Source organism: Abramis brama, assembly GCF_963993115.1.
Source record: "Abramis brama genome assembly, chromosome: 10".
NCBI lineage: Eukaryota > Metazoa > Chordata > Actinopteri > Cypriniformes > Leuciscidae > Abramis > Abramis brama.
Genome location: NC_139972.1, coordinates 18,066,217 through 18,093,151, shown reverse-complemented (window position 1 = coordinate 18,093,151; position 26,935 = coordinate 18,066,217). Strand labels below are relative to the sequence as shown.

Below are 26,935 nucleotides of genomic sequence, written 5' to 3'. Positions count from 1 at the left end.
TCGGACTGGGGCTCCATGCAAGATCTCGCCTCGTGGGGTCTCAATGATCCTAAGAAAGGTGAGAAATCAGCCCAGAACTACACGGGAGGAGCTGGTCAATGACCTGAAAAGAGCTGGGACCACCGTTTCCAAGGTTACTGTTGGTAATACACTAAGACGTCATGGTTTGAAATCATGCATGGCACGGAAGGTTCCCCTGCTTAAATCAGCACATGTCAAGGCCCGTCTTAAGTTTGCCAATGACCATTTGGATGATCCAGAGGAGTCATGGGAGAAAGTCATGTGGTCAGATGAGACCAAAATAGAACTTTTTGGTCATAATTCCACTAAACGTGTTTGGAGGAAGAAGAATGATGAGTACCATCCCAAGAACACCATCCCTACTGTGAAGCATGGGGGTGGTAGCATCATGTTTTGGGGGTGTTTTTCTGCACATGGGACAGGGCGACTGCACTGTATTAAGGAGAGGATGACCGGGGCCATGTATTGCGAGATTTTGGGGAACAACCTCCTTCCCTCAGTTAGAGCATTGAAGATGGGTCGAGGCTGGGTCTTCCAACATGACAATGACCCGAAGCACACAGCCAGGATAACCAAGGAGTGGCTCTGTAAGAAGCATATCAAGGTTCTGGCGTGGCCTAGCCAGTCTCCAGACCTAAACCCAATAGAGAATCTTTGGAGGGAGCTCAAACTCCGTGTTTCTCAGCGACAGCCCAGAAACCTGACTGATCTAGAGAAGATCTGTGTGGGCCAAAATCCCTCCTGCAGTGTGTGCAAACCTGGTGAAAAACTACAGGAAACGTTTGACCTCTGTAATTGCAAACAAAGGCTACTGTACCAAATATTAACATTGATTTTCTCAGATGTTCAAATACTTATTTGCAGCTGTATCATACAAATAAATAGTTAAAAAATCATACATTTGTGATTTCTGGATTTTTTTTTTTAGATTATGTCTCTCACAGTGGACATGCACCTACGATGACAATTTCAGACCCCTCCATGATTTCCAAGTGGGAGAACTTGCAAAATAGCAGGGTGTTCAAATACTTATTTTCCTCACTGTATATATACACACACACACACACACACACAAACATACACGTATATTAAGAAAATTTGTGCTGTGTTGGATAATTATAAGAGTGGATTTAGTAATTCAGGGTGAAATTATCATAATACAATCATGATTGTTTTTTCCCCGTTTTAAGTTAGATCTGTTTATAAGCTTATTTGTTATAAACAACTTACTCAGATTTGTGCTTTTGCATTTGCACAATGTTATGAAAAAATACTGACTTGTGATCTATGCTTTAATTTTGACCATTATACACTAGTAGTATCAGATTTGTCTTAGAGTCATATTTGAAGCCATATTTGGCCGTCTCGCACCACTGTCTTAGATTTCTGGCAGCGGTGGCCATTGTATCTAATCTCAGAGCACTTTGTAAAGCTTTTCCAGCCCATTAAAGCAAGGGTGAGGTGGTGATGACGGTTTCCGTCTTCAGGGTTTGCACGGCATGATCCACTAAGCCCTGTTACAGATGCTGCTCAGCCTGTGTGTTGGCTTAGCATCCTTCTGTTCCTTCATTGAATGTTGTCCAATTTGAATGTTATACACATTTGTCGGTAGACATAGTGTGGTATAATGTCAACTTAGTCGCTTTGAAATTTTAAGTGACCTTATGTAATGCAGTCTGATTTTCTGGTCATTCACAGTGTTACAGCTTCTTAGGCAAAGTGTAAATCAAGTCACAGAATCATGTTTTATTACTTTCATCAAGAAATTGTTTGAGTTCAGTTTTCGTTTCTGTGTTGATGTATTTCCTAGTGAAACAGGAAGTTCAGATGAAACATTTTAAAGGGCTTGTCCCTTTTACAAAATAGGCACTACGTATTAGTTAAGTCACAGCCATGAACATAATTCACTATTTTCTAGTCAGTTGCAGGCGGTATTAGAGAAACTGATATATTCATTCTAGATGGCATTTGATTGGACAAAAATCTGTGTAGTGCAGAATGAGTCATCTGTATTTTTGCTCTGTTTCTCAGAAGAGGAAGACTAAATTTGAAATGCTTTATCTAATTTTCACTTGTATCTAGATGATCTCATACATAACACACATGGGCTAAGTCACAAAACTCTATTTTTGATTTAATGGATCTGAAAGATATATATATAAAAATGCTGTCTGACTGTACTACAGGCAAATTACACTATAACAGCAAAGTTTGTGTGGGAATGATTTTTAGTTTTTTTGTAATGGCCTCTCAGTAAGTACAACACTAATATTAGTCATCAAAGTAGAAAGAAGTGGGCTGCAAAAGCATAATTCTGTGAGCTTTGAGGATGTCTGGAGGAAATGTGTTTTTGGCTTAGGATATTGGAGAAGGATGTTTTGCAGTGTCTGTATTGTCAGAGGCATGGGTAATTTTTAAGGCAAACATTGCACCTCTGGTTCTTTGCACAGAAATTATGGTATGCAGTTGGAAGGATATTATATTTCTCAACTCTTGACAATTGATGATAAATGATCCACACACTTACAGGATCCATTATTCACCTTTTTCCACACTTGCCAAAAGTGGGTAAAATGAGAACATTTAACCACCATTAACATCTTACCAGTCATATATATGACTATATATATATACATACAGCGGGGGAAATAAGTATTGAACACGTCATCATTTTTCTCAGTAAATATATTTCCAAAGGTGCTATTGACATGAAATTTTCACCAGATGTTGGTAACAACCCAAGTAAGCCATACATACAAAGAAACAAACAAAAATAAGTTCAGAAATTAAGTTATGTGTAATAATGTGAAATGACACAGGGAAAAAGTATTGAACACATGAAGAAAGGGAGGCGCAAAAAGGCATGGAAAGCCAAGACAATTGCTGAAAACTTAATTAAAGCAGTAATTAAAAAGCAATCTAGCCCCCTGTCAGTGGAAATTAATAACAGCTGGTTCAGTCCCAAATGATGGCCTACAAAAAGGTCTCATTGCCAAGGTGTCACACAAGACACATCTCATGATGGGTAAAAGCAAAGAGCTGTCTCAAGACCTTCGCAACCTAATTGTTGCAAAACATAATGATGGCATTGGTTATAGGCGCCATTCTAAGCTTCTGAATGGTCCAGTGAGCACTTTTGGGGCCATAATACGGAAGTGGAAAGACAATAATTTCACCATAAATTTGCCTCGACCAGTGCTCCTCGCAAGATTTCTGATAGAGGAGTGAAAAGAATAATCTTTTAAATTTATATTAACCCTTTCATGCATGAATTATGATAACATCAGTCAGGATTTTTTTTCCTATGTGTTTTTATTGCTCTTAGGGCATGAAAAACAAGAATTGATTTTTATTTTATTTTTTTTACAAATTTTTCAAAGAGATCTTCAGATGTCCACTTGAGTGGACAGCATGCGGTTGGTTTAATCTTAAGATATAATATATTAAATATAAGACAATAATCAAACACATAAAGTATGTGAATTTAACAAACTAATCAATACAATTATATCAAATCATGTGAAAACTATAAAATATATACAAAAAATATAAATGTAAAATATTGCAAAGGCTTCATACAACTTCATACAAGTTGCACTTCGCGTATCTTTGATATCAGAACATGAGGACGTGATTCCATCAGAATTTTCTACAGTCTGTCAAGGTACAACTGTGGAAACCACTCAGATGGTCCCTCCAGTGCACCAGAGTATGGAGATTTACCCTTATTAGCTGATAATTCTGATTATGTTCTAGATGGACATGCACATTTCTATCATAGCCCTCCTCTGAGAAAACTTAGCGATACGTTTTTTCAGGCTACGTTTACACGTGGATGGCTATTTTCATAAACGGACATTTCTCCCCTCTTCGTTTTCAAAAATAACATCGTGCACACGAACCTGTGTATATGCTGTCAAGAGCATGCCAAACCTGTAGGTGGCAGTGTAACGAGAAGCTCAAGCCCACCTTAGCCAATCAGAATCCCGAAAATGGTCACATTCCGTGACGTCGCTGCCTAAAACTCCGTTTTTCTCAGTTTACATGCAAAAGTGCAAACGAAGATTTTCAAAATCTCCACTCTGGCCGGAGTTTTTAGAAAGAATCGGTTTCATTGGCGAATCCTCCGTTTGCGTGTAAACGAAGGGTGCAAACGAAGGGAAATGTCTCCGTTTTTCAAAATAACCATGTACGTGTAAACGGGGCCTCAATCTCATCTGAAATGATCAGTGTTTGGGGTAATGCATTACAAGTAACATGCATAACGCATTCAGATTACTTTTTTGATGTTACAAGAAAAGTAATGTGTTACAAGTAACATGCATTACCTAATCAGATTACTTTTTTATCTAACAAGTAATTAACTACAAGTAATGTGCATTACCTAATCAATTACTTTTTGATGTAACGAGTAAAGAAACGCATTACAAGTAACATGCATTACGTAATCAGATTACTTTGTGATGTTATGAGTAAAGAAACGCATTACAATAACGCACATTACATAATCAGATTACTTTTTGATGTTATGAGTAAGGAAACGCATTACAAGTAACATGCATTACGTAATCAGATTACTTTTTGAAGTTATGAGTAAAGAAACGCATTACAAGTAACATGCATTACGTAATCAGATTACTTTTTGATGTTATGAGTAAAAAAACGCATTACAATAACATGCATTACGAAATCAGATTACTTTTTAATCTAACAAGTAATGCATTACAAGTGTCATACATTATGTAATCACATGACTTTTTTCGATGTCAATGAAAATTACATTCTAATAATACAAGTACATTTATTTACAGTAAAAAATGTCACTGCAGATTAAGTTTTTAAGTTTTAAATTTCAAAAACAATATTCACATTATAATTATGAATTGTAGCTGAAATATAGCAATTGATGCATGACGTCCACTACAGTGGACATGTGATTAATCAGAGTTTTCTCTCAATCTAAAATCAAAACTTGGAAAATTTTACTGTGATATGACTCATTAGATATTGCTTGATGCTGCAATATTTTTTTTACCTACAAGAGTCTCCTAGGATAGAAGGAATGGGTGGATATTCCGGAGCAACTTGGCATGTCTGACTGACCCTTGGCCATCTTGGTTTGGAGGGGGAAAAAATCGAAACACAACGGCTTGCCACTTGGTTGCAATTTATAGGATGATGCACCAGGGTCCAATGAAGAGGCTGATGTGCAACTTTGCCATAAAAACCCGTGCAAATTCAAGAAAATGTTTTTTTAATAGCTGTCCACTGTAGTGACCACTATGCGTGAAAGGGTTAAAATAGAAAACAGCTATTTTAAATTGTAAAAATATTTTACAACATTTTTTCAATAAGTTAGAAAATCAGCTAGAAATATCTCTTTTTAGTGGGTTTAGTCTCTATTAAATGCTTTTTAAACACACTAGTCATGATTAACTGGAAAAGTTCAATGGTCACTTGGTGTGGGAACCTTGATAGTACAATCAGTATTGAGCACAGGCTTAGCCAAGCCTGTCAGTTTCATTCTTATTTCACAGTTCTCTTTTTTTTTTTCTTTTTTTTTTTCTCTTTTTTCCCCCCGTCTTTGCAGATTTTGGCTTTGGAAATTTCTTCCAGTCGGGAAAGCCCCTGGCCACATGGTGTGGGAGTCCTCCATATGCAGCCCCGGAGGTGTTTGAGGGACAGCAGTATGAGGGACCTCAGCTAGACATCTGGGTAATGCCTCTCTGCACTTCCAATGTATCCGTGCACGTTCACACTGCAGTGTGTTTGACAGTAAATGATTAGTAAGTCAGCTGACAGTTGTTTGTGTTACCACCTATTCAACCTTTGAGAACTCGACTGACGTCAAAGCGTAAACCAAACACCCTGCAGTTCGTGTGAGAGAGATAGAGATCAGATCATGTGAAATCTCTCTTGCTCGCTTTTTACTGCCATTAAGGAAGAGTTCACCCAAAAATAGGAAATCATTTACTCACCTTCAAGTCGTTTCCAAACCCATATGACTTTTTAATAAGGTGAAATTTTCACATACAATGAGAAAAGAGCAGCACGTACCTCCTGTTAAACATCTCACTTTGTGTTCCACGAAATAGAAAGTCATACAGGTTTGGAACGACATGAGGGGAAGTAAGTGATGCCACATGCCACCTGTACATTTGCACATTATGATCTTGTTTTTCACCATTGAGCTGAAGCTGTGTGTGTGTGTGTTCCTGCAGAGTATGGGGGTGGTTCTGTACGTGCTGGTGTGTGGTGCCCTGCCCTTCGATGGGCCCTCTCTCCCCGTCCTGCGGCAGCGTGTTCTGGAGGGCCGTTTCCGTATCCCTTACTTCATGACAGAAGGTGAGACGTTCTCCTAGTGCTCAAAGTCCACCAGGAGAGGTTTTCTGGCGGTAGTTGCTGTTTTTTTTTTTTTTTTATGAAATTCAAGCCTGGTCAATTAAAACATTCCATAAGTGCTTGGCTACAGTTTGTGTGTGTCTGGACTGGATAAAGAAGAATGGCTCTAACTGCTCAGAGACATTGAGCCATGGAACATATCCCTTTGAAATTAGTTATGAGGGTCAACTTGTAAACTAGTTATCATGTAACCGAATAGTCTATTAGTGAGGTTGACTGGTAGGGTTGCACTGATATTACAATTCTGGTCGATACCAATAAACCAATTAATTGCTGTTTTTGTCCAAATATATCCTATAAATGTTAAATGCTACAAGTGAATTTAGGCATCACAACATTATAATGTGTATATTCATTTTGAGATTTGCTAAATTACATTTAACAATGTTATTACATTGTGTTTTTAAAAGTCAAATTTAAGTGAATGTTAGACAACGCCAAAAAAGGTCATCTACACTACCGTTCAGAAGTTTGGGTTGGGCAAGATTGATTAATGTTTTTGAAAGAAGTCTTTTATGCTCACCAAAGCTGCATTTATTTGCAGTTATTGTGAAATATTATTACAATTAAAAATGACTGTTTTCTATTTGAATGTATTTTAAAATGTAATTTATTCCTGTGATGGCAAAGCTGAATTTTCTGCATCATTATTCCAGTCTTTAGTGTCACATGATCCTTCAGAAATCATTCTAATATGCTGATTTGGTGCTCAAGAAATTATTATTATTATTATCAATGTTGAAAACAGTTGTGCTGCTTAATATTTTTGTGGAAAACATTTCAGGAATTTTGATTCATTTGTGATACGTTTTTCATTTTTTGGGAAATAGAAAGTTGGATGAACAGCATTTATTTTGAAGTCTTTTATTATAAATGTCTTTGCTCTCACTTTTGATCAATTTAATGTGTCCTTGCTGAATAAAAGTATTTATTTCTTTAAAACAAAAATTCCTATTCACAAAAAACTTTTGAATAGTAGTGTAAACATTTTATGTAAAAATATGGTAAATTAGCAATTAATAAATCTATTAAACAAAGTCTTTAATATCACTAATATGGTACTGATTATCAAGCATACCTACTGACAAGTTTATTAGAATTTATTTGTCATATTTTTATCATTGGTTCCACCATTATTTTTTTAATAGTGTGTCAATTATTAAATAGTACTTTGGAAATGCATCGCAAGAACATGCTAGCTAAATTAGCCCACTTGTTAAATGCTCCTAATCAACACATTCCAATCAGGGTCAGGTGACCCAGAAAGCCATCTAGTCATACAGGGCTTCCTTAAACCTGATTTGTTGTCCTACGCAGAGTAAAATCAAAGCAGTCAGCGTTCGCTCCACTCTTTTTTTTCTTCTTTTTTTTTTGCCAGAATAACGCAAGCCGTGAAGGGCAGGATTGTATTTGAGAAAAAGGAAAGGAGAGCAAGAAAAGAGATAGATAACGTAATAGGGCAAAGGTTGAGATGCAAGATTTCAGACTATCCTGATGGCAGTGAGCCAGTTCATGCCAGACTCTGAGAGAGGGAGGGGTGGTCCGCTTTTGACGTAAGAGTCATAATGTCACATTTGTTCATTTTTTCAAAAGCTTTGCTCACTGTGATTAAGCACGGATCAGGTAACCCGAGGAAGAGTGAAGACATGTTAACCTACCGGTCTTGCCAGGATGGCCCCTGATTTGGGGGGAGGGGGGCCGGTAGTAGGGGGTCAGTTGACTTTGTTCAAGACATTTAAACAATTAAGCCACGTTGAGAATGTTAGCCCAAAACTCATGTCCTTGCGGGTCCCCAAGTGAAACTGTTACTCCCCAAAATGAGAACAGTGTGTGGGTTTCCTTTACATTTTGTTTTCAAATGCTCTCATCACACAGGATTTCACCCCACCTCAGTCTGCTCTCAGCCAAGACTGCTTGCACACACTACATGCTTCACACTACGTCACACAGTGAACACAGCACACACAGTTGGGAAAGATTATGAGAGCCTGGTGTGCTATACAGGGAACTTTGGCTTATTTCTCAGTGAAGGAAAAGTACTTTTCCAGAATTATCCTGGTAGCTTTAATGAGAACTCAAGATGAGATGGAACATTCAGGAACTTTCACAGTAATGGCATTATCTTCTAGGACATGTAGGACAAGTTTTCTGCCCTTTGATACTTTGAGGTGAAATAAAAGTATGATTGAGGGAGGAACTTTTACTATAAAGAATGTGTTTAGTGAGGTGTCACTAGAGAGAATTTTAGTATGTCTATCACAAGTACATTTGAAAAAGTCTTTTAAAAAAAAAATTGTATTGAGATTATTATTTTTGTGGCAAGAAGGGCGGGGCCGAGAGCCGTGAGAGACTGGCGCGAGGCCGGTGGCGTGATTAATAACGAGCGTCTACTCTGCGCCGCTCCAGCCTCATATCTTTCACGAAAGAGCTACGGAAGCATAAAAGGAGGAGCGACGACAGTGAAGGACGAGAGAGACTTCATTTTAAATTTTTTACACTTTTACTTTCGTTTTGTTTTGGTATAATTAAAGTGTTTGAATGTTCGCCGGTTCCCGCCTCCTTCCCTGAACAACATACTGCGTTACATTTATTATTTTATTTTTTTATTCTTCCTTGTAATTGCCTTTAAAATAATCTTCTGTGCTGACTTGGCATTAATAAATTTGATCTAGCCTTAGTTTTGATACGTCTTTGAATTTACTCCAGGGTAAATTATATTAATAACTAAAATTAAAGCAATAAAAAACGAGCTTATGTTGCGTTCACGCTATGTCATAACCGTAGTTATGATCCGTAGATAGCAACCCATGACGTTCGTACTTGGAGCTGTACACGTCCTCGGACTCGGAATTATGCATTTCTGAGGCAACACTATCAATGCCAAAATGAATCTGTACAAGTCAGAGCTCTAAGTTGTTTACGGTCATTATTATTGTAATGTAATGTAATGTACTTTGAGACATGAGGTAATTTAACACCGTCTCTCTCTCTTTGCAGACTGTTCTGGCAGGGTGTGTTCATGTGTTTTGAAGGAGGCATGGCTTTAGAAAGCGCTCTGAAGGGAGGGTGGGATCTTATGCTTTCAAAGCTAGCTTGCTATTGCTAGCCTCTCCGAAATTGCCTACCCTACCTTTAAGTGACTGAACGCCAGTAGGCTGGCACTATGTTGTGATATAAAACTATTCTTTGTAGATGTCTTGTTCTGGAGCCAGGTGTAGACAAATTAATGTGAATTTCCCTTTCTCCCAATAATCTGTTGAGATTTTCAGTGAATAAAAACTTAAATTTTGTCTTTTTCTTCCACAAAGCTATTGTTTAGTTTCAGAAAACTTGCTGTTAAGTGCCCGAGTCAAATGGACTACTTTAAGGATGCTTTTTGGTGCTAGACAGTCCCGGTTCCCAAGTAAATGATGACCGAATTTTAATTTTTAATTCATAAAATTTGTCTTAAGTTTTGTCTTTAAAGCAAGCAGTGATTAAAAATCTAATAATATCAGTAACCATTCATCCTAAAATCAAGGTATTTATGCTTATGATTTCTACATGAATATATTAATAAGATTCTGTGATTTTTTTTTTATTTATTTTTTTTTTATTTTTTTTTTTCCCTGCTGAAGTGAGGGAGCCGTCAGGAGGAGGATGTTTCCAGCAAGCGGACATCCCACTGTGTTTTAGCACAAGGAGTGTTACTGTAGCCATGCGACTCCCTCTGTTTGCTCTCGTGTCTCACAGGCTCTCCAGCAACCATAAATGTGACAGATTAACAGGATGAACAAGTCTAAAAAAAAAATAGTCAGCAATGAGCAACAGGAGCATTAAGCACAGCCGCATCACCACCAGCCCTGTGACGTCAGTTTCATTCAGCCCAGCTGAGTCAGACGTGGTCAGTAGTCAAGGACACAGGGACAGACAGAAGACCTTGTGCATTCTCGGATGAGATAATGTAATTAAGGTTTGTGTTGGTCTGACAGTGCAGCATTTGTTGGGCAGTTTTCAGCAGGGACTGTAGACAAATCTTGTCAGTGGAGGTTACAGGCTGTCACCATTGCTGAGTGTATGTCTCAGATGCAGCAGTGTTTACTGTGAAGCAAACACACTGTGACCTTTTCAGGTTGAGATTGTACAGAGCTGCTGTTTTCACTGCTGAGACAAGCACAGAACTTTCTTACTGCTCCCACAATTATGATAATACTTGACCAATGATACTACTAATAACTGTTATCAGAATAAACAGTTCTTCCGCCAAGACTTTTTCCCCTCCAACATACACCACTGTTCGTGTCATATTTATCTTTTATGAAAGAACGTCAAAAAGAAAAGCATTTCTTTTAAATATAAATCTTTTGTAACACTATCACAATCACTGTCACTTTTGATCATTCAAATGCGTTTTTATTATAGTATTAATCTCACCCTAACCCTAACCCTGACCCCAAACTTTATTTAAAAAAAAGTTCCCCATCAATTCCTGGGTACAGGACGTGTCATGTTTATCTTTTTCTTTCCTCTCTTATGTGCAGACTGTGAGCATCTGATCAGGCGGATGTTGGTGTTAGACCCCTCTAAACGCCTGTCTATAGGACAAATAAAGGAGCACAAGTGGATGGTGATGGAGGTGCCTGTGCAGCGGCCGATGTTATATCAGCAGACTGTGGAGGGGGAGGCTGGTGTGGGAGAATACAGTGAACAGGTGCTCAGGCTGATGCACAGCCTGGGCATCGACCAGCACAAGACCGTAGAGGTGAGAAATTACACTGATTTTAAGAAATGAAATTGCGTTAATGTTCATACAAGCTTGACTAATGGCCCTTCTTTTTAATAATTTCTCCATATGTTCTGCAGTCTCTTCAGAATAAGAGTTACAATCATTTTGCTGCTATCTACTACTTGCTGGTTGAGAGGCTAAAGGCCCACCGCTGCAGTTTCCCAGTTGAGCCCCGACTCGACGCCCGCCAGAGACGTCCCAGTACGATTGCAGAGCAGACCGTCGTCAAGGTAAAACTCTTCAAATTGCCTCTAAAAATTAAAATGTTAACAGCAGTGCAAGTATGATGTTGGCCAAGCTGTTGACTGTGTCCGGATCTTTTTCTCTGCACCGCAGGCGAGCAGCGCTGCTCCTCAGGTGAGCCTCCTGCCTCAGAACATGCGTCTCCTGCGATCCCCAGCTATGCCTCAAGCTTCTGCGGACTCCTTCACATTCCCACATTCCACCTGTGCTACTGAGCACAGCCTCATGGAGGAGGAGGTTGGGACTCCCAAAGTGAGTGAGAAATGGATTAATGTTCAATTATAGGGGAAGAAGCTTGTGTTTCTCTCTGTTGCTTGTTTAGGCATTGATTCTTCTATGAAAACTAGAGTTTTCACTCAAGCTTAGCAAATAGGTAGGCAGGTAGCTAGAGGTAGATGTAGTCACCTTTATTTATATAGCACTTTATATAATACAGATTATTTCAAAGCAGCTTTACAGTGATAACAGGAAAATGATGTATTTCGGCTGTTGTTCACCTGAAGTCAGTTCAGTGTTGATTCAGTTCCATTGTAAAGATCATCAATTATTAGATTAGTTAATTTCATCTACAAAGCAATTCTGCAGAAAACAGTGATATCTATCATCCAGCTCTGTTCACTTCTCATAAAGCAGCGTCAATACAGTCAGAACAATAAGATCAATAACATTGTTGAATACTAAGTGACAGTGGCAAGGAACCCAAACTCCATCAGGTGAGAACACGGTGTGATTATGATTCAGGGTATATTTTAAGATAGATAGATCTAGATAGATCTCTGTCTACTATATATGCATATGACATATATATATCTTTATATATAACTATATAACAAAATAAGCCCATTCTTCTGAGACATTCTTTCTACACTGATGTGCAGCGAGCTGTTGAGACGCTGATACAAACAGCTGTTGTTACAGAGTTGAATCTGACTGCTGCACGCTGAGTGCTCTTACACTCCTTCCCTACATTGCTGTTAAGCAACGTTAGTCCTTCCAAGGTCAGGCAGTGGGCCTGGCTGTTTGCTCAGGCCTTCTCATCACGCCCGCTCCCCGAGGAGCCTTTTGTTCAGAACCATCCTGACAGACGGCCAGATCGGCTGCCAGCTTGGCATACAGAACAGGAATAACAGCACAGGAGCCGGCCAGCTCTGCCACTCGTATCTACTTCACTCACTCGAGACCTAGTTATGCTGTCTTCATTTTTATCTGTCTCTTTGAGGAGGAGTAATCAGCTCTCTCAAAGACTCTTCTTTCACTCACTCTCGCTCTGTTTTCATTGCATTTTGTGTCGATGAGGGAAAAGCTGTTTACATTGATGTTTTTTAGTGGCCTTAGTCATTTTTGTCTTTATGTATCTGATGGTGAGGTGAGACGTACACTGTGAGTGTTTCCCCTTGAGGCCGTCCACAGCTGTTTGGCTTACATAAGCGGGTCAGACTGTAGACGTCTCTGGCAGTGACACACATTGGACGTGACAGCTGTCCATTCGCTCCGGCTTAGTCATTCCACTCTTTCTTCTCCCTCTCTTTCACTCTCATACACTCTGCACCACAGACTGTCTGGCTTTGTGTGTTTCGGTATTTTACCATCTTCGGAAATGTGGAGTAATTGAGCATTCATGACTTTCATACTGAACATTGCATTAGCTAATTCCTCTCTTTAACATTGTGTTTGTTTAAATTTAGTTTTAGTAATTTTGTTATGTTTTTGTTTTTATTTTATAGTTTTTATTCCTTTTTATTTATTAGTTTTAGTTTATTTAGTTTTAAGTTATTTTGTTGCTTTAAGTTAAACTAAATGAACTTGAGAATTTTTGCCTTGGAAATAAGTTTGTTTTTTATGTTTTATTTTATTTTATTGCAGGTAATATTTTTGTGTCAAGTAATAATTTTTTTTTAATGGTTTTAGTTTTAGTTAATGATATTAACCCTGTTCAAGAATTTTTCAGGTCATAAAAAAATCTTTGTGACTCCATATGATTGGAGGATGGATGGGAGAACTTTTTGTGACATCAGCAAAAAAAACAGAAGTAGTTTTTCAACATTGTGTTGAAAGATTACAAAACATAATTGCATAAAATAATGTATGTTTCCACACAGGTTTCCTTAAGCATGTTCCTGTGTGCCATTGGCTGAACAAACAGATAGCCCCCACCCAAACTTACTACTTGAGATAAAACAGCGATTGTGTTAACACTTTTTGGAGAAATCAACCTACAAATGGCTTATTTATAGTAGTCTCCACTTCCTCCACATGAGATAGAATTCAATATTTTAGCATTGAAAAAATGACACACGTCCCCTTAAAGATCAGAGGGGGAATTGTGGCACTCTCTCCTGTACGAGATCATCAAATCTGAAGCTTGATCTCAGAGAGTACAACACAACCACTGGTGGGGAGGGGACGGCTGGGATTACATAATTTGTTCAAAGTCCGAATGATCACACTGTTTGTGTGTGAATAACAGAGGGGCCGGGCACAAAGATGGGCTGAAATGCAAAAGAATAAAGAGAGGATCTGTGGCTGTTCTTTAACCGTGTGTTGGGATAACAGCATTCCTGGCCCAGCATGCTGCAGGAAACTCAACTCATCCAGATGATCCATGTTGGTTGAGTGTGTGTGTTTGATGGCATGTCTCTCTCAGTGTACTCTGTCTGCATGAGGCTCTGACGGCCCTCTCAGCCAAAACACACTTCCTGTCCCTGCATTCCAGACTTCCACCCCCTCCTCTTCAGCTCACTCATTCGTTTGAACGAAATGCTGGAGTGAAAGAGAGGGAGCAATAAAAAGAGGCAAAAGGGAGAGACTGCAGAGCTTTTGTTTACTCTCGCTCAGTCCCCAAATCAGTAGGGAATGTGTTCATCAAGTTCTGCCTGTCATCGTACAGCACGTAAAAGTACATGTGCATGGTGCTGACTGAGTGGAAATGTGCCTCAGGACTGTGGGTGACTTGTTAGGGCTGATGGGAGATTAGAACTAGTTTACGGGAAATACAGTGCTGCGAGGCATGTGGGTGAAATGTCTTATCTACAACACCAGTGTAAGTGAGAGTTCATGCAAAGTAATAAAAAGAAACATCCTGAAAAGTTGTCATCTCCCAAATATTTGAAAGAAAATATATAAATTGCATATATACTAATCAAGTCACCTTTATTTTTATAGCACTTGATACAATAAAAATGGTTTCAAAGCAGCTTTACAGTAATAAACAGGGATATAAAACTAATAATAATAATGCAAATTTAATCAAATATGAGATTCAAATTCTGCTGTAAAACAGCTATAGCAAGATAATAGTGTCATTATTCAGCTCAAGTCGGTTTAGTGTTGAATATACTACACTTCCACTTCAGAGTAATAAAGAAACAACTTTATGACTCACAATGTGGCTTAATATATTTCACAGTTTACATTTTATTTTTCATTTAAAAAAAAAAAAGTACCTGCCAATTGCAATATCAAATCATCAGGGAAGGCTTTCCATAATGCCTGCTACAGACTGTGTGATTTCACATTATATGACATGGATGTAATAAACTTGGGTGCGACTTGTATGTAGACTGTACAATGATGACACCTATTGAATTGTAGGCCATGACAAAAGTTAGTATAGAAGAATAAAACGTCATCAGCATACGCCTGTGGTAAACAAATTGAGCCAGATGAATTGCACTTTGGCAATTGTTTTTATGTTCGGTGAAAATAGGAGGAGGAAGCGAAAGAGGAGAATATGGACATGGTCATGGCTAGGGAAAAGAGAACAACTTGGCATGTCAATTTTGCAAATGAAGCTTGATGCAAGTAGTTTTAAGTTTCAGCGCCATGATCAATACACCATTTCATGTTGCATTTTTATTGGCTAGTCAGTAGACGTAGGTCGCAGCTGCAAACACACTGTGAGATGATAATGCAAAATTTCTGACAGTGTCAGAAAATTAGCGCAGACAATCTTTGGTCGCAACATCGTCACTGTACGATGTAGGACCACCGTTTAGCAGCCACGATCACAGAAATCACCACGATTGGTCATCTTTCAGCTGGGCCAGCCCAAAATCGTACAATGTGTACCAGGCGTTAGATGTTGCAACATGGCTGTGGGAATTTCCTCAAGCACAGTAGCATCATTCAAATACTGTTCGCCACATTTTATTTAGAGATTTTTACATTGTTTTCCAGGTCAACGGCTGCATGCTGGACCCCTTGCCCCCCGTGGCCGTTCGCAAATCCAGCGCCTCGTCTCCCAGCAACATGATGGAGATGTCTATAGACGAGGGCATCGAGACGGAGGAGCTGGACACTGAGGATGATCATACCCATGTCTTCAACGCCTATCAGACGGCCCGCTTTGGTCAGCGCAGACACACGCTGTCTGAGGTCACCAACCAGCCAGGAATTGTGACCAGTGGAGGTGGGTGTGGCTTAGGGGTAACCACATAGTTATAGGTTTAAACCCCACTTCATTGTTAATAAATCAGTTAGAATAAAAATGACAATGAATTCACAATAATCTACTATTTCAAAACTGTTAAAGTCCCCCTGTAGTCAATAATTGTATCCCTTAAAACTCGAATGTAACTACACCCTTGCCTCATTTAGTAAACGCGGTTCTATGAATATGCAAATTAGCCCCGCCTCCACTCACTCACACCAGCTCAGAGATCCAATCGTTGACGTGATTGGTTACAAGGTAGTTTGTGACGTCAGAAACCCCAGCGATTTCAGACCGCGTTTTTGAGACTGTCTTTGGTTCACTGCAGTTTTAAGGAGAAAATACTCAGCAATGGTGTTGACTTATGAATTTGCACATGGTTTGTCTTAAAGCATATTAAAACACCACATAGACATATAAACAACATTAAAAACTTGATTTTCACCACAGGGGGACTTTAAGATTATAAATGAGTGTCATCTCATTCTCTTTACCCAGGTAAACTGTTCAGCATGGGTCATAACCCCTCTCTGGGTAGCGTGGACACAGAGTATGACATGGGCTCTGTGCACAGTGACTTCAGTCTGCTGGAGGATGCGCCCTCTCTTAACGAGGTGGTCCTGGCAAACACACCCGTCACCCGCCTGACTCCGCCCTTCATCAGCGCTCGTCCCGCTAACCCCACCATGCAAGCGCTGAGCACCCAGAGGAGAGAGACACACAACCGCTCTCCCATCAGCTTCCGTGAGGGCCGCAGGGCGTCAGACACCTCACTCACTCAAGGTGAGCAGCATCCTGTGCTCTCCATGAGAATAAATACACAAAAGTTTAGGGACAAATTTTTTTTATTTTTATGAAATTAATATATTTATTCAACAAAGACATTAAATTGATTAGAAGTGACAGTGAAGAATTTTATATTGTTACAAAAAAAAACTTTTTCAAACGAATGCTGTTCTTTTAAACTTTCTATTCATCGGAGAATCCTGAAAAAAAAATCTACACAAAAGTCTCCACATAATTATTGAGCAGCACAACTGCTTTCAACATTGATAATAACAAGCAATGTTTCTTGAGCATCAAATCAGCATATTAGAATGACTTCTGAAGGATCATGTGACACTCAAATTTGTTATGCTGATGATGTAATTTCTATTAAATAAAATCATTAAAATAAAAAAATAACTAAAATATAAAATAATTTTAAAAAGTGCTCAAGTTTTTACAAGTGGTCTCAGACGTCTGAACCCCACTGTGGTACATGCATTAGATTAAAACATTTCTCTGCTCTTCCTTGTCTTCTCTCGCACTTATTGTTCTTTTCACACACTCTCTCCCTGTTTCTCTCTTGTTTTCCTCCTCTAATTCCCCACCCCCCCGTCAGATGATTCATTGAGTGAATCAGAGAACGCTTTGAAGATTAGGCCAACTCTGTCCTATTGAGTTCTCTCATCCTGTGGCCTGAATAATTACCCTTAATCACTTGAAGCCCTAAAATAACCTGAGAGTCCCTTTTTTCAACCCATCTACCCTCTTCCGTTTAGCTGCAGAGAAGTCAAGAGCCACTAAACAGCATTTTAATGGGCACTTGAACGATGAATAAAGCATTTGCACCCATGCCTGAACATATGTTCTCCTGAAATAGACTGATTAACAACTTTAATAGAGGTCGCATGGTAGAACCACACAGGAGCAAGCAGAAGTGGCGTGGGCTTGAGGGAATGTGTTTCACTTCCTCTGTTCTGACACTCCCATGTAAGAATTCATGATGACACAGGGGGTGGAATATCATCTGATGATCAATAAATCATTTGGAAATAACAGTGCTATTATTCATAGTCTTACTCCTCTCTCCATGTAGGCTTGGTGGCCTTTAGACAGCACCTACAGAATCTGGCACGGACCAAAGGTATCCTGGAGCTAAATAAGGTGTATGAGCAGATGGGCTCTGGAGAAACCCCTTCCCTGGGGCTGCTGAGCCCTCAGGCACATCCACATGGCTTATTGGACCCTGCACTACAGGTCAGTCCACCAGGGGAGCTACTAGAAAGCACAGATTTGAGCTAGCCTAAAATAGTTTTTTTAGTATCTCTAATGCCAGTTTCAGACTACACGAAAATGATTGTGTCAGATATGCAATTTTGACTTATAATATCGTATTGTGGACAAAAAACATGTCAGACACGTTGCTTCCAGACCAAATTATTGCTTGCTGTCTTTAACAACATTTGTAATGTCATTGAGATTGAGGAACTATCGACTGACGTGTTGTGAGCGTAAACAATGGCTATAGAAGCCTTGTCTTGTCATCAGAAAAGCCCCATTAACAAAGAATGACAGTTGACACGTTTCTAGATTGCACGAAGAGGACAGTATGGAATACTCTAAAGGGAACTTTAGGTAAAATATCGATTTTTATTTTTAGCCAGTAGTAAAAATAAATGTACTCTGTACCTGGTTGCTGAAACACCTCTGCTTCAATAGTAGATGTGTGAATAAATTCTAGCCTTTCCATTCTTAACCAACATACAGTTGGAAAACGGACTCGAGCGTTTGAGTAACCAAACTCACATCTCCAACCTATATTGCTCTGGGACGTGTCAACGGTAGTGATGTCCGGTTGTTTGTGAACGAATCGTTCTTTTGAACCGGTTCTTTTTAGTGAACGTGTCGAACCAGTTCACCAAATCGAACTGAATCGTTCAAAACAGTTTGCGTATTGAGTCAGGGCTGGTCCACAGTTTTCTAAAGTTACTCGCTTTCGGACAGTCCCTCCGACTCAAAATAAACCAATATCCCGGAGTATATGTTACTCCAGTAACTCCAACAGTTCACTGAACTGAGACATGTTGTGCTGAGAGAAGTGATGAGCACGAGCAGCTGATGCGTGTACTACCGAACGCACAGGTACAGCCACGGTCGCTTTGGCCAGGTGGTATTTATAGCATAGGAGGCGGGATGCTTTAGATTCTAGAGAGCATTTGATTGGACAGAACATGCGATGACAAGCTGATGTCCGTGGTGATGTCAAAAAAATCCGTGATCCATTTTAGGGGAAGTGAGAGACTGTAAAATTTGAATGCTTATTTCTCCTAAATGCAAATTTTTTAATTGTTTTGGATCACACCAGCTTATTCATAACCTTGAGGCTAACCTATTCATACTAACATCTGAAAAACTTACATTTTGATTTCAGGGGGCCTTTAATATAAGGTTTAAACAGGGCCATAAAGACAGGAGTACTGCCTTAGCTCCACGAATCTTTCCTCCATTGCACCCATACTGTCGTCTCTCTTTTGTTTCGGCATGCTTGAAAGCTGTGTACAGAAGAGCTTCTGTGCTTCTATTGGTCAATGTCACAGATGTGACGGAACCCGTCTTGGAAGACCGGAAAAAATTAAACATGCTAGTTTTCTGTCGTGAAGCATCACAGACGTGGCATCAGTTGTCATCCACTATACGAGATAAAACGATGGATTCTTGTGTCCTGAAGCCCATTGTTGTTAAGAACACCCTACGTCAAATGTATCGTGCCAAAATCAGGCTAAAATCCTGTAGTCTGAACTGGGCATTACAATTCTGAAGGACCAATGCAGAAGATTTCAAACTGGGGTCTGCAGAAAATTGCACACAAAAAAAATTAAGGCTGTCAAAATTAACAGTAACTTGTGTTATTAATATTTTTTTTAAACAGTTACCAAATTAGATGATATTATGGTTTCATTCTTTTCAAAACTGGACAAAATTTATCCTGTAGCTCAAACAGTAGACAGTTGGCAATTGCAACACCAAGGTCATGGGTTCGATTCCCAGGGAAAGCAAGAACTGATAAGAATGTAAATGTGTACCTTGAAATGCAATGTAAGTGGCTTTGGATAAAAGTGTCTGTCAAATGCATAAATGTAAATTTAAATAATAAACAATTCTACATGTATATTTGATTTATACATCTTATACTCCTCTAGCATTGTTTAGAAAAAAGATACACTGGTACACTTGCATTGTCAATACAAGATCTTGACAAGAATAGAATAGAAATAACATCACAACATTTATTTCCATCAAGAGGTGCATACATTTTTGGTCAAGGTCTTGTACTGAAAATGCTAGAGTCAAGCAATCTGTAAAGTCTACTCCAGCACATCCCAAAGACTTTCAATGAATTCAAGGTCTGGACTGCATCAGGTGCATCAGTTCATGTGTGAAAATGATTCTTCATGCTGTCTCCCAACCATTCTTTCCCAGTTTGAGCCTGATGAATCTTGACATTGTCATCCTGGAAATATTGCCATGATCTGTCTTCCTACATGGTTGCTTAAGAAATGAAAAGCTACACACTTTATCAATTAGGGTTAGAGAAGAACTGTTGCCAAACCGCTATAATGATCCAATCATAGACTCTTAAGCATTTGCCTATTTAAATCCAAACAGCGGCAGGGCAGTGTATATATGTGTGTGTGTGTGTGTGTGTGTGTGTGTGTGTGTGTGTGTATATATATACAGTTATTTCCACATAATATTTTAATGTTTTTTTTCCCATGTTGTTTTCACGAAGAGACCCTCAGTAATCATTGTCTGCATTCCACCGGTGGCAAATAGGTCACAGTTGAAATAGTTGAACTATGAGTGTTGCGTTATAACGCTTGGCCTGCATACAATACTGTAGCTTGAAGCTTTGCTCAGTAAAATTTGTGAACAGGGAGAAGGCCTTAATGCTGGTGCAATAATTACAACATTCCCAGGTTGAGGTGAACCAGGGTTCTAAGACATTATTGTGAAATGTATTACTCCGAGAAGCACTGCGAGTTACTTTGGTTGAAAAGTTCCAGAACGCCCTTACTTGAACTCTTCTACCCTTCTAACCTCCCTACTGACACACAGACAGCCCGCTTATGTAATAACTGGAGAAGAAGCAGCCAATTGTCAGTTGTTTACTGTCCATCCGGTAAGCCCGCTGAATGCGGCCATTGTCGAGTAACAGGCTGGTGGCTGGTGCCCATTGCTCCATGCAAGCCGAAGACAGAGATTTAGTATGAATCAATGAATAAACACTTATGGGAATAACTAGTAGGGGTACCGCACAGGGCAGGCGCCAGTGTCTAGATGAAGTCCAAGAAAAAATCTGCTCTAAATCATGTTCATTTTAGTGAGCTAATATAGTAGAAAAAAGAACAGTGAAAAATGATCTTCCATTAGAAGCATGTGGCATTGTGAGTAGGATCAGCTACTGGAGCAGACTGGCATGTTTTTCCCTCTGGGTCACTGGACAGCTATTCAGCCTTTTCATAACCAAGTAATGAATTTATGCATTTGAGTGCACAGCCGCCGATGTGGCCACCTAGCGAGGCGCTGACATGTTTTCTGTGTGTATGTATGGTTTGTGCAGGAGGAAAGAGGTCACCAGCATGACATGGCTCTATGCTCAGGTGGAACACACCCTGCACTGTTGTCAAGGAGACAGAGTCTGGAGCCGCAGTACCTCTCTCACAGAATACAGGTGACGCACCTTTATTTCTGCTAACGTCATCCAGCTAATGATCATTATAGTTCATCTGAGATGTGTGTACACTTACAAAGCACATTTCTGAGGCTTCATGGTCTACAATAGTTGCTTAGTAATGATAGGTTAAGACAAGCATAAATATTACTACTGCTCAGACAGTCTTACCTGGATGAACAACATAGCAAGATGCTAGCAACCATCCAGAATACCATAGCAAATATTAGGGGTGAAGGAAAAAATCGATTAGTATATTTCAAAAATCGATTTGCATCGATTCACAAATTTCAAAAATCATTTTTCTAAAGTGTTACACTTCTTTGACTTCGCAGTACTACTTAAAATTACTTAAAGTTATTGACGTTAATCACAATAAGCCGCGAACAAGGATTGTCAAAATGCAAATCGTATGGACTGTGGAGTATTCACTGTTATTTTTCCTACGCAAACGAAAACAAATGGGAGAAAATCGGATGTGTAACAGTATATTAGATCCGTGCATTCATTCTTAAAGGGACAGCAGCCTCATAAACTGTTGCCATCCGTTTCATTAATGTTCATTTAAAAAGAAACTCGCTGCTTTTGACTGAATCACTTTTATATCTTTAATATGAATCAATTTATATTCATACAATTCATACAGTGAAGACAAAGTAGTAACCTATGCTACTGTACCTGGAAAACGTGTTTGTAATGCACTTCTTTGTTCCTATTTTTAATATCAAAAAATAAAATAAAATTGCCTGCCTTGCTGTATTACAGAAGACTGTAATGATTGTAGTCAGCTTAAAGGGCATTTGTTTTATATTGGATTGACTAAAATGGGAAGAAAAACTAAATTCAGTTGGATTTTTTTCCTTCTAGACCTATTAAACTGTCTACCGCAGTCAAATAAGCAAAGTAACACAAAACAGTAAATAACAATCAAATCTACGCACATGTCTAAATTTTATTAAAAATCGATTTGAATCTAACCAAAAGATTCCTACCCCTAGCAAATATATTCCGTCATGCTTGCAACCACATAAAAACATGCTAGCAGCCACACAATACCTTTGGCCAATAAGTTTTGCAGTAAGCCTTGACATTTGCAAAGATGCTGAAATATATTATTTAATACTTCTCTGCTGTTGGTGCTTAGCTCTCTGTTCTTTCCATTTCCTGTCCTCTTTCTGCTATCTCTATCAATTAAAGTGATAAAAGGCCAAAAGTTCACTGCAGTATTTCTCAAGATTTTCATGGCAGTGCTGAAAGATTGCTAGAGCTCTGCATTTCACGATCCTTGATGTTGTGCATCTCTGTACAGAAAGCCACACTGATGGCCAACAGCCCCAACAGTTGTCAGATGTTCTGCAAAGAAACTCCTCGCAGTCTGGAGCAGCAGCTGCAGGAACACAGGTACTACCCTTCTTTACTGCGGTCTTTCTTGATGTCAAACAAGTGATCCGTCTATTAAACCCCTTCTGTTCGATACGCAGGCTGCAACAAAAACGTCTATATCTTCATAAACAAACTCAAATGCAGACATACTTTAACCAGATGCATATTGTGGAGGACCCTTACGCTCCCTGTGCAACCATGGGCCACCAGGACTCCGGAGCCCCACCTCAGCCACAGGGTTTGATCGCAGCATCACATCAGCAGCCGCAGAACCGCCAGACCTCACCTCCGTTTGCACATGCACAGCCACTTGGCCACCTAATGGAGCCCAACCCAGAAGCCCTAGCGTATGAACCCTACCTGGGACATTACTCTCAGATGCAGCCTCTACCACAAAGCTTCTCCGCTCAGCTGCAGCCGCAACAGCACGAACCCCTCAACTACACCTACTCAGCCTGCGATCCAAGCCACTCCCTCTCAGGAGAAGCACTGTACCCGGAGCAATACGACTATCCGCTTGATCCCGGGCAGCCGCCTCCACCTGCGGAGGGCGGCGCGGCTGGGTACGAAGGGTTGGCATTGGCCGACCCATTTCTGGACAGTGAAATGATGGAGACCGTGGACCCCCAGCACGGTTTCGTACTGGTGAACTAGGCTGAGACTCGAATAACCAGTATTACCTTGATATTTGACTCACTACGGATGAATTGACGGATGAGATGACGTCACAGGGACGGATCGAGTTTTGTACGTTCGACGTTTAGGTTCTTGCGAACGTGAGCTGTGATCTTTATACTTTACGAAACTCCTCCCTACCTCCCTCCTCGTTCTCCAGTGGTCCCACCTGCTGCTCTCTCACAATAGAGTGCCGGATGGCGTGGCGTTCGGGCCAGTTGCGTCGGGGGCTCACCTCGTCGCCTCCAAGCTGACCGCGGGATAGGAGCTGCTCGCTACGCGCCATATGTAGCACAAAGACAGCCTAGATCTGCAATACAGAGCCTGATCGACAGCACAACTAAATATTGACACGTTTTGTACTGAACAAAGTCAATCGAAGCGTCTGACTTTGATTACGAAAGACTAGTCGTGCACACTCGATAAGTGCAATGTTAGTTTAAAACACATGGCAATATTGAAGCAATATACTGATTCATTTAGAACTGAAAAAAAAAAAAAGAAAAAAAAATGAAGCCATAAGTAGGAACTGCACCACCCAAAACTGCTACCACCGGATGTTTCTCAACTTCTAAACGGCTCAAGTCCAAATCCACAGATACTTGTGGATGAAGCTGTGATTTTCGATTCTTTTTTTCCACTGGATTTCCTCCTCACGCTCATCCTAAAGGCCCTGAAAATAACAAACTGTTCTCCTCAAACCACAACAGTGTTATTTTGTTTGCTAATATTGCAGTTCTTCAGAATCTGCACTCAAATTGGTGTACTGTGAAGGGATGAGTCATGACTCTTGTATGTCAGGTGACATTATCACCTCCATGGGCGATGTCGGCATGCATTTTAATGATTTGGAGATTTCAATTATTATTTTGGTGGTATTTACCCCTTTACACTAAAGAACACATCAGCATTCACGTTTATTCACAAGACACTGGATTGTTCGGCCAATTCATTGCATTAACGACAGACAAAACAAAGATTGTTTTTGTTAGCAGCACTTAGTAAATCTGTTCTACTTGAAATGACAGTCTGTGACTAAACCCAGATATCAGATACTCTACAGAGAACGATCATGACGCAAATTGATCGCAAGGTTCGGGGCTTTTAACAGAACACGCATTAAGGCAGATAATATACTGGAGCACTTTGTCATGGAAGCTAAAGTTAATGTAGCTGAGGAGACGGCAGATTGGTAAGATGAACCTGCTCTGCTAGTTTTGTCAAATAAGAGACAAATTCATCTCTTTCCAATAACTTTCTCCCTGCGAGCCGGCGCTCTCTCAAAGAAGGATTCCGAGAGAGCGCGACTTAGCGATTGTTTTGTGTAACATAGGGGTTAGAAACTTTGGAAGCGCTTTCAAAATGCAACAGATTTTGTATTTAATGTGATAGTGTTCCGTGTGCCTTTTTCTTCGTTCTTTTAAGTTAAGATCTTAAAGGGATAGTTCACCTAACAATGAACATTCTGTCTGCATTTACTCTCTACTCACTTGATCCAAACTTGAATGGCTGACTTTCTTCTGTGAAACACTTCACAAGCGTCAAAAAGGACATATAACTATCATGAAAGTGGCCCAATGAGTTTGGAACGACCCGAGGGTGAGTAAATAATGACAGATTTTCTTTTTTGGGTGAATTATTCTTTAATAACTTTGTTTTTCAGTTTGATTCTGTTTGTATTGTTACAGGACATATGTAGACCCAGGTTTTACAAAGGTACAAAACCAAAGTCCCCTCAGAAATGTTCCTGTATAACACCACAATGTGGAGTTTGGAGCTTCTTGGACTGCTTCGTAAATGTGCTTTTTCTTTTTTTCTTTTCTTTTTGTCAATCAGTATATGCCGTTGAAAAGTATTAATAGCAATATTTCTTATGAATAGTTCAGAAAGAGCAGATTAGTGAATGTGTTGCCATATCATAATCACACCTGCTGGCGAACACCATTCCTTGGACATTCTACTATTCTACATTTACCTTCAACATGGTTGTTGACCACACATAAGCTAATGTGCTGTTAAGATTAAAAAAAGGTTTATTGAACTAGCGTTTTGTGTCTTTATTTCCTGGTGGGATTTTCACTATCACAAATCATATTCTTGGGGGCTGTTCGTTTTACACAACAGCAGAATACAATTCACACACAGCTCGTTATTTACCGGAGTGACAACCGCATTATATAACCGAACTCACAACTGGATTTCAACGACGAAGTCCTGCTGTGTGAACGGAAACACTGGACTTTTCGTCTGTCGCTGCACAGACAGTTTCAGAGTCGCAGTCACAGATATGAGCTGTGTGTCATCTTAAGGTTTTCGACACACTCACTGCCAACGGAGCTCCCGCCACTTTCGTGGTCTCCGCGACTCAATGCGTTCCAAATACCAAATGTCATAAGACTTTAACGTTAGGCTACTGTTTTATAGAAGTTACCATCTTTTATATTAGTTTAGTCACATCGGTTACTCGTTCATGCTGCTGCTGTGTTAACGGCACATTTCGAAACTCAAACGCGCCTTTCCGGCTTCGCACGCATGACTGTGTTATAAAAAGGCGGTGGTCACGAAGTTAAGTTAGTCACCATGAATTCAAAAGTGAGATTTTTTTTTTTTATCTCTTTCCCCGCCAAACCTGAATTTTCAGTTTTTGAGAAAACGCTTGCCCGCCAAACACGGAATTTTCCGGGTTTCCGTGTTTTCATTAATACGATATAGGCGGCGCTATGACACATCTTCTGAAAGAGAACTGATACTCCTGATCAAAGCACATGCGAAGAAACTGCAGATCATCAACATAAACAGCATATAAATCAAAACTGTCTAATGTTAATGAATGAAATGTCGACCCGGGATGAGCTACACTCTGTGCAAGCATTAGCGGTGTTGATGGACTCGATTTACTCATTTGATCATCGTTCTGAACATCGTCCAGACACGTATTTGACAACAACGTGATTTTCTCTGCTTTTTTTGCTCAAAATGTTGCTTTTTTATGAAACCTATTCAAGTGTTGAATTAAACTAGAATAAAACGGGCTTTTTTTTTTCTTTCTTTTTTTTTGGTTTAAAAGCAGTGTCTGTTCTTTTTGATATAGGCTATTGCATGTTCAGAAATTCATACAACAAAATATTCTGGGGGCCATGACATTTTTGTGAAAATGATCAAAAACTGTGAAGTCCCCTTACTCACCCTGGAAAATGTTAAATCGTCGTGTTTACATTTAGAAGATCATATAGGCCTGGTTTCACAGACAGGGCTTAGATTAAGCCAGAATTAGCCCTTAGTTTAATTAGGACATAAGTAGTTTTTATAAATGTGCCTTACAAAAAAAAAAACATTACTGATGTGCATCTTGAGACAACAATGGCACTGACATATGTTAAGATATATCAGTGCAAGTTGCTTTCAGTTAAAACAGTTAACAAGCATTTAGTCCAAGACTAGGCTTAATCCTTGTCTGTGAAGCTGGGGATAGAGTATTTCAGACTATGAAAGAAATTAAAGTATTTTTTGTGTGCATCTA

General features: G+C 39.6%; 1 protein-coding gene across 1 annotated transcript in view; it reads left to right on the top strand.

Annotated features, from left to right (window-relative positions):
- The window catches only part of sik2b (salt-inducible kinase 2b), a 40,706-nt gene extending 15,250 nt beyond the window's left edge, over positions 1-25,456 (top strand). The window contains exons 5-15 of the mRNA XM_084126551.1: positions 5,612-5,736; positions 6,243-6,366; positions 10,944-11,164; positions 11,266-11,418; positions 11,525-11,683; positions 15,608-15,839; positions 16,359-16,643; positions 17,722-17,882; positions 21,247-21,357; positions 22,667-22,758; positions 22,839-25,456. Coding sequence (XP_083982677.1) covers positions 5,612-5,736; positions 6,243-6,366; positions 10,944-11,164; positions 11,266-11,418; positions 11,525-11,683; positions 15,608-15,839; positions 16,359-16,643; positions 17,722-17,882; positions 21,247-21,357; positions 22,667-22,758; positions 22,839-23,394 — 2,219 coding nt within the window. The 3' untranslated portion in view covers positions 23,395-25,456. The remainder of the gene's footprint in view (positions 1-5,611; positions 5,737-6,242; positions 6,367-10,943; positions 11,165-11,265; positions 11,419-11,524; positions 11,684-15,607; positions 15,840-16,358; positions 16,644-17,721; positions 17,883-21,246; positions 21,358-22,666; positions 22,759-22,838) is intronic.
- The last annotated feature ends 1,479 nt before the right edge of the window (positions 25,457-26,935 follow it).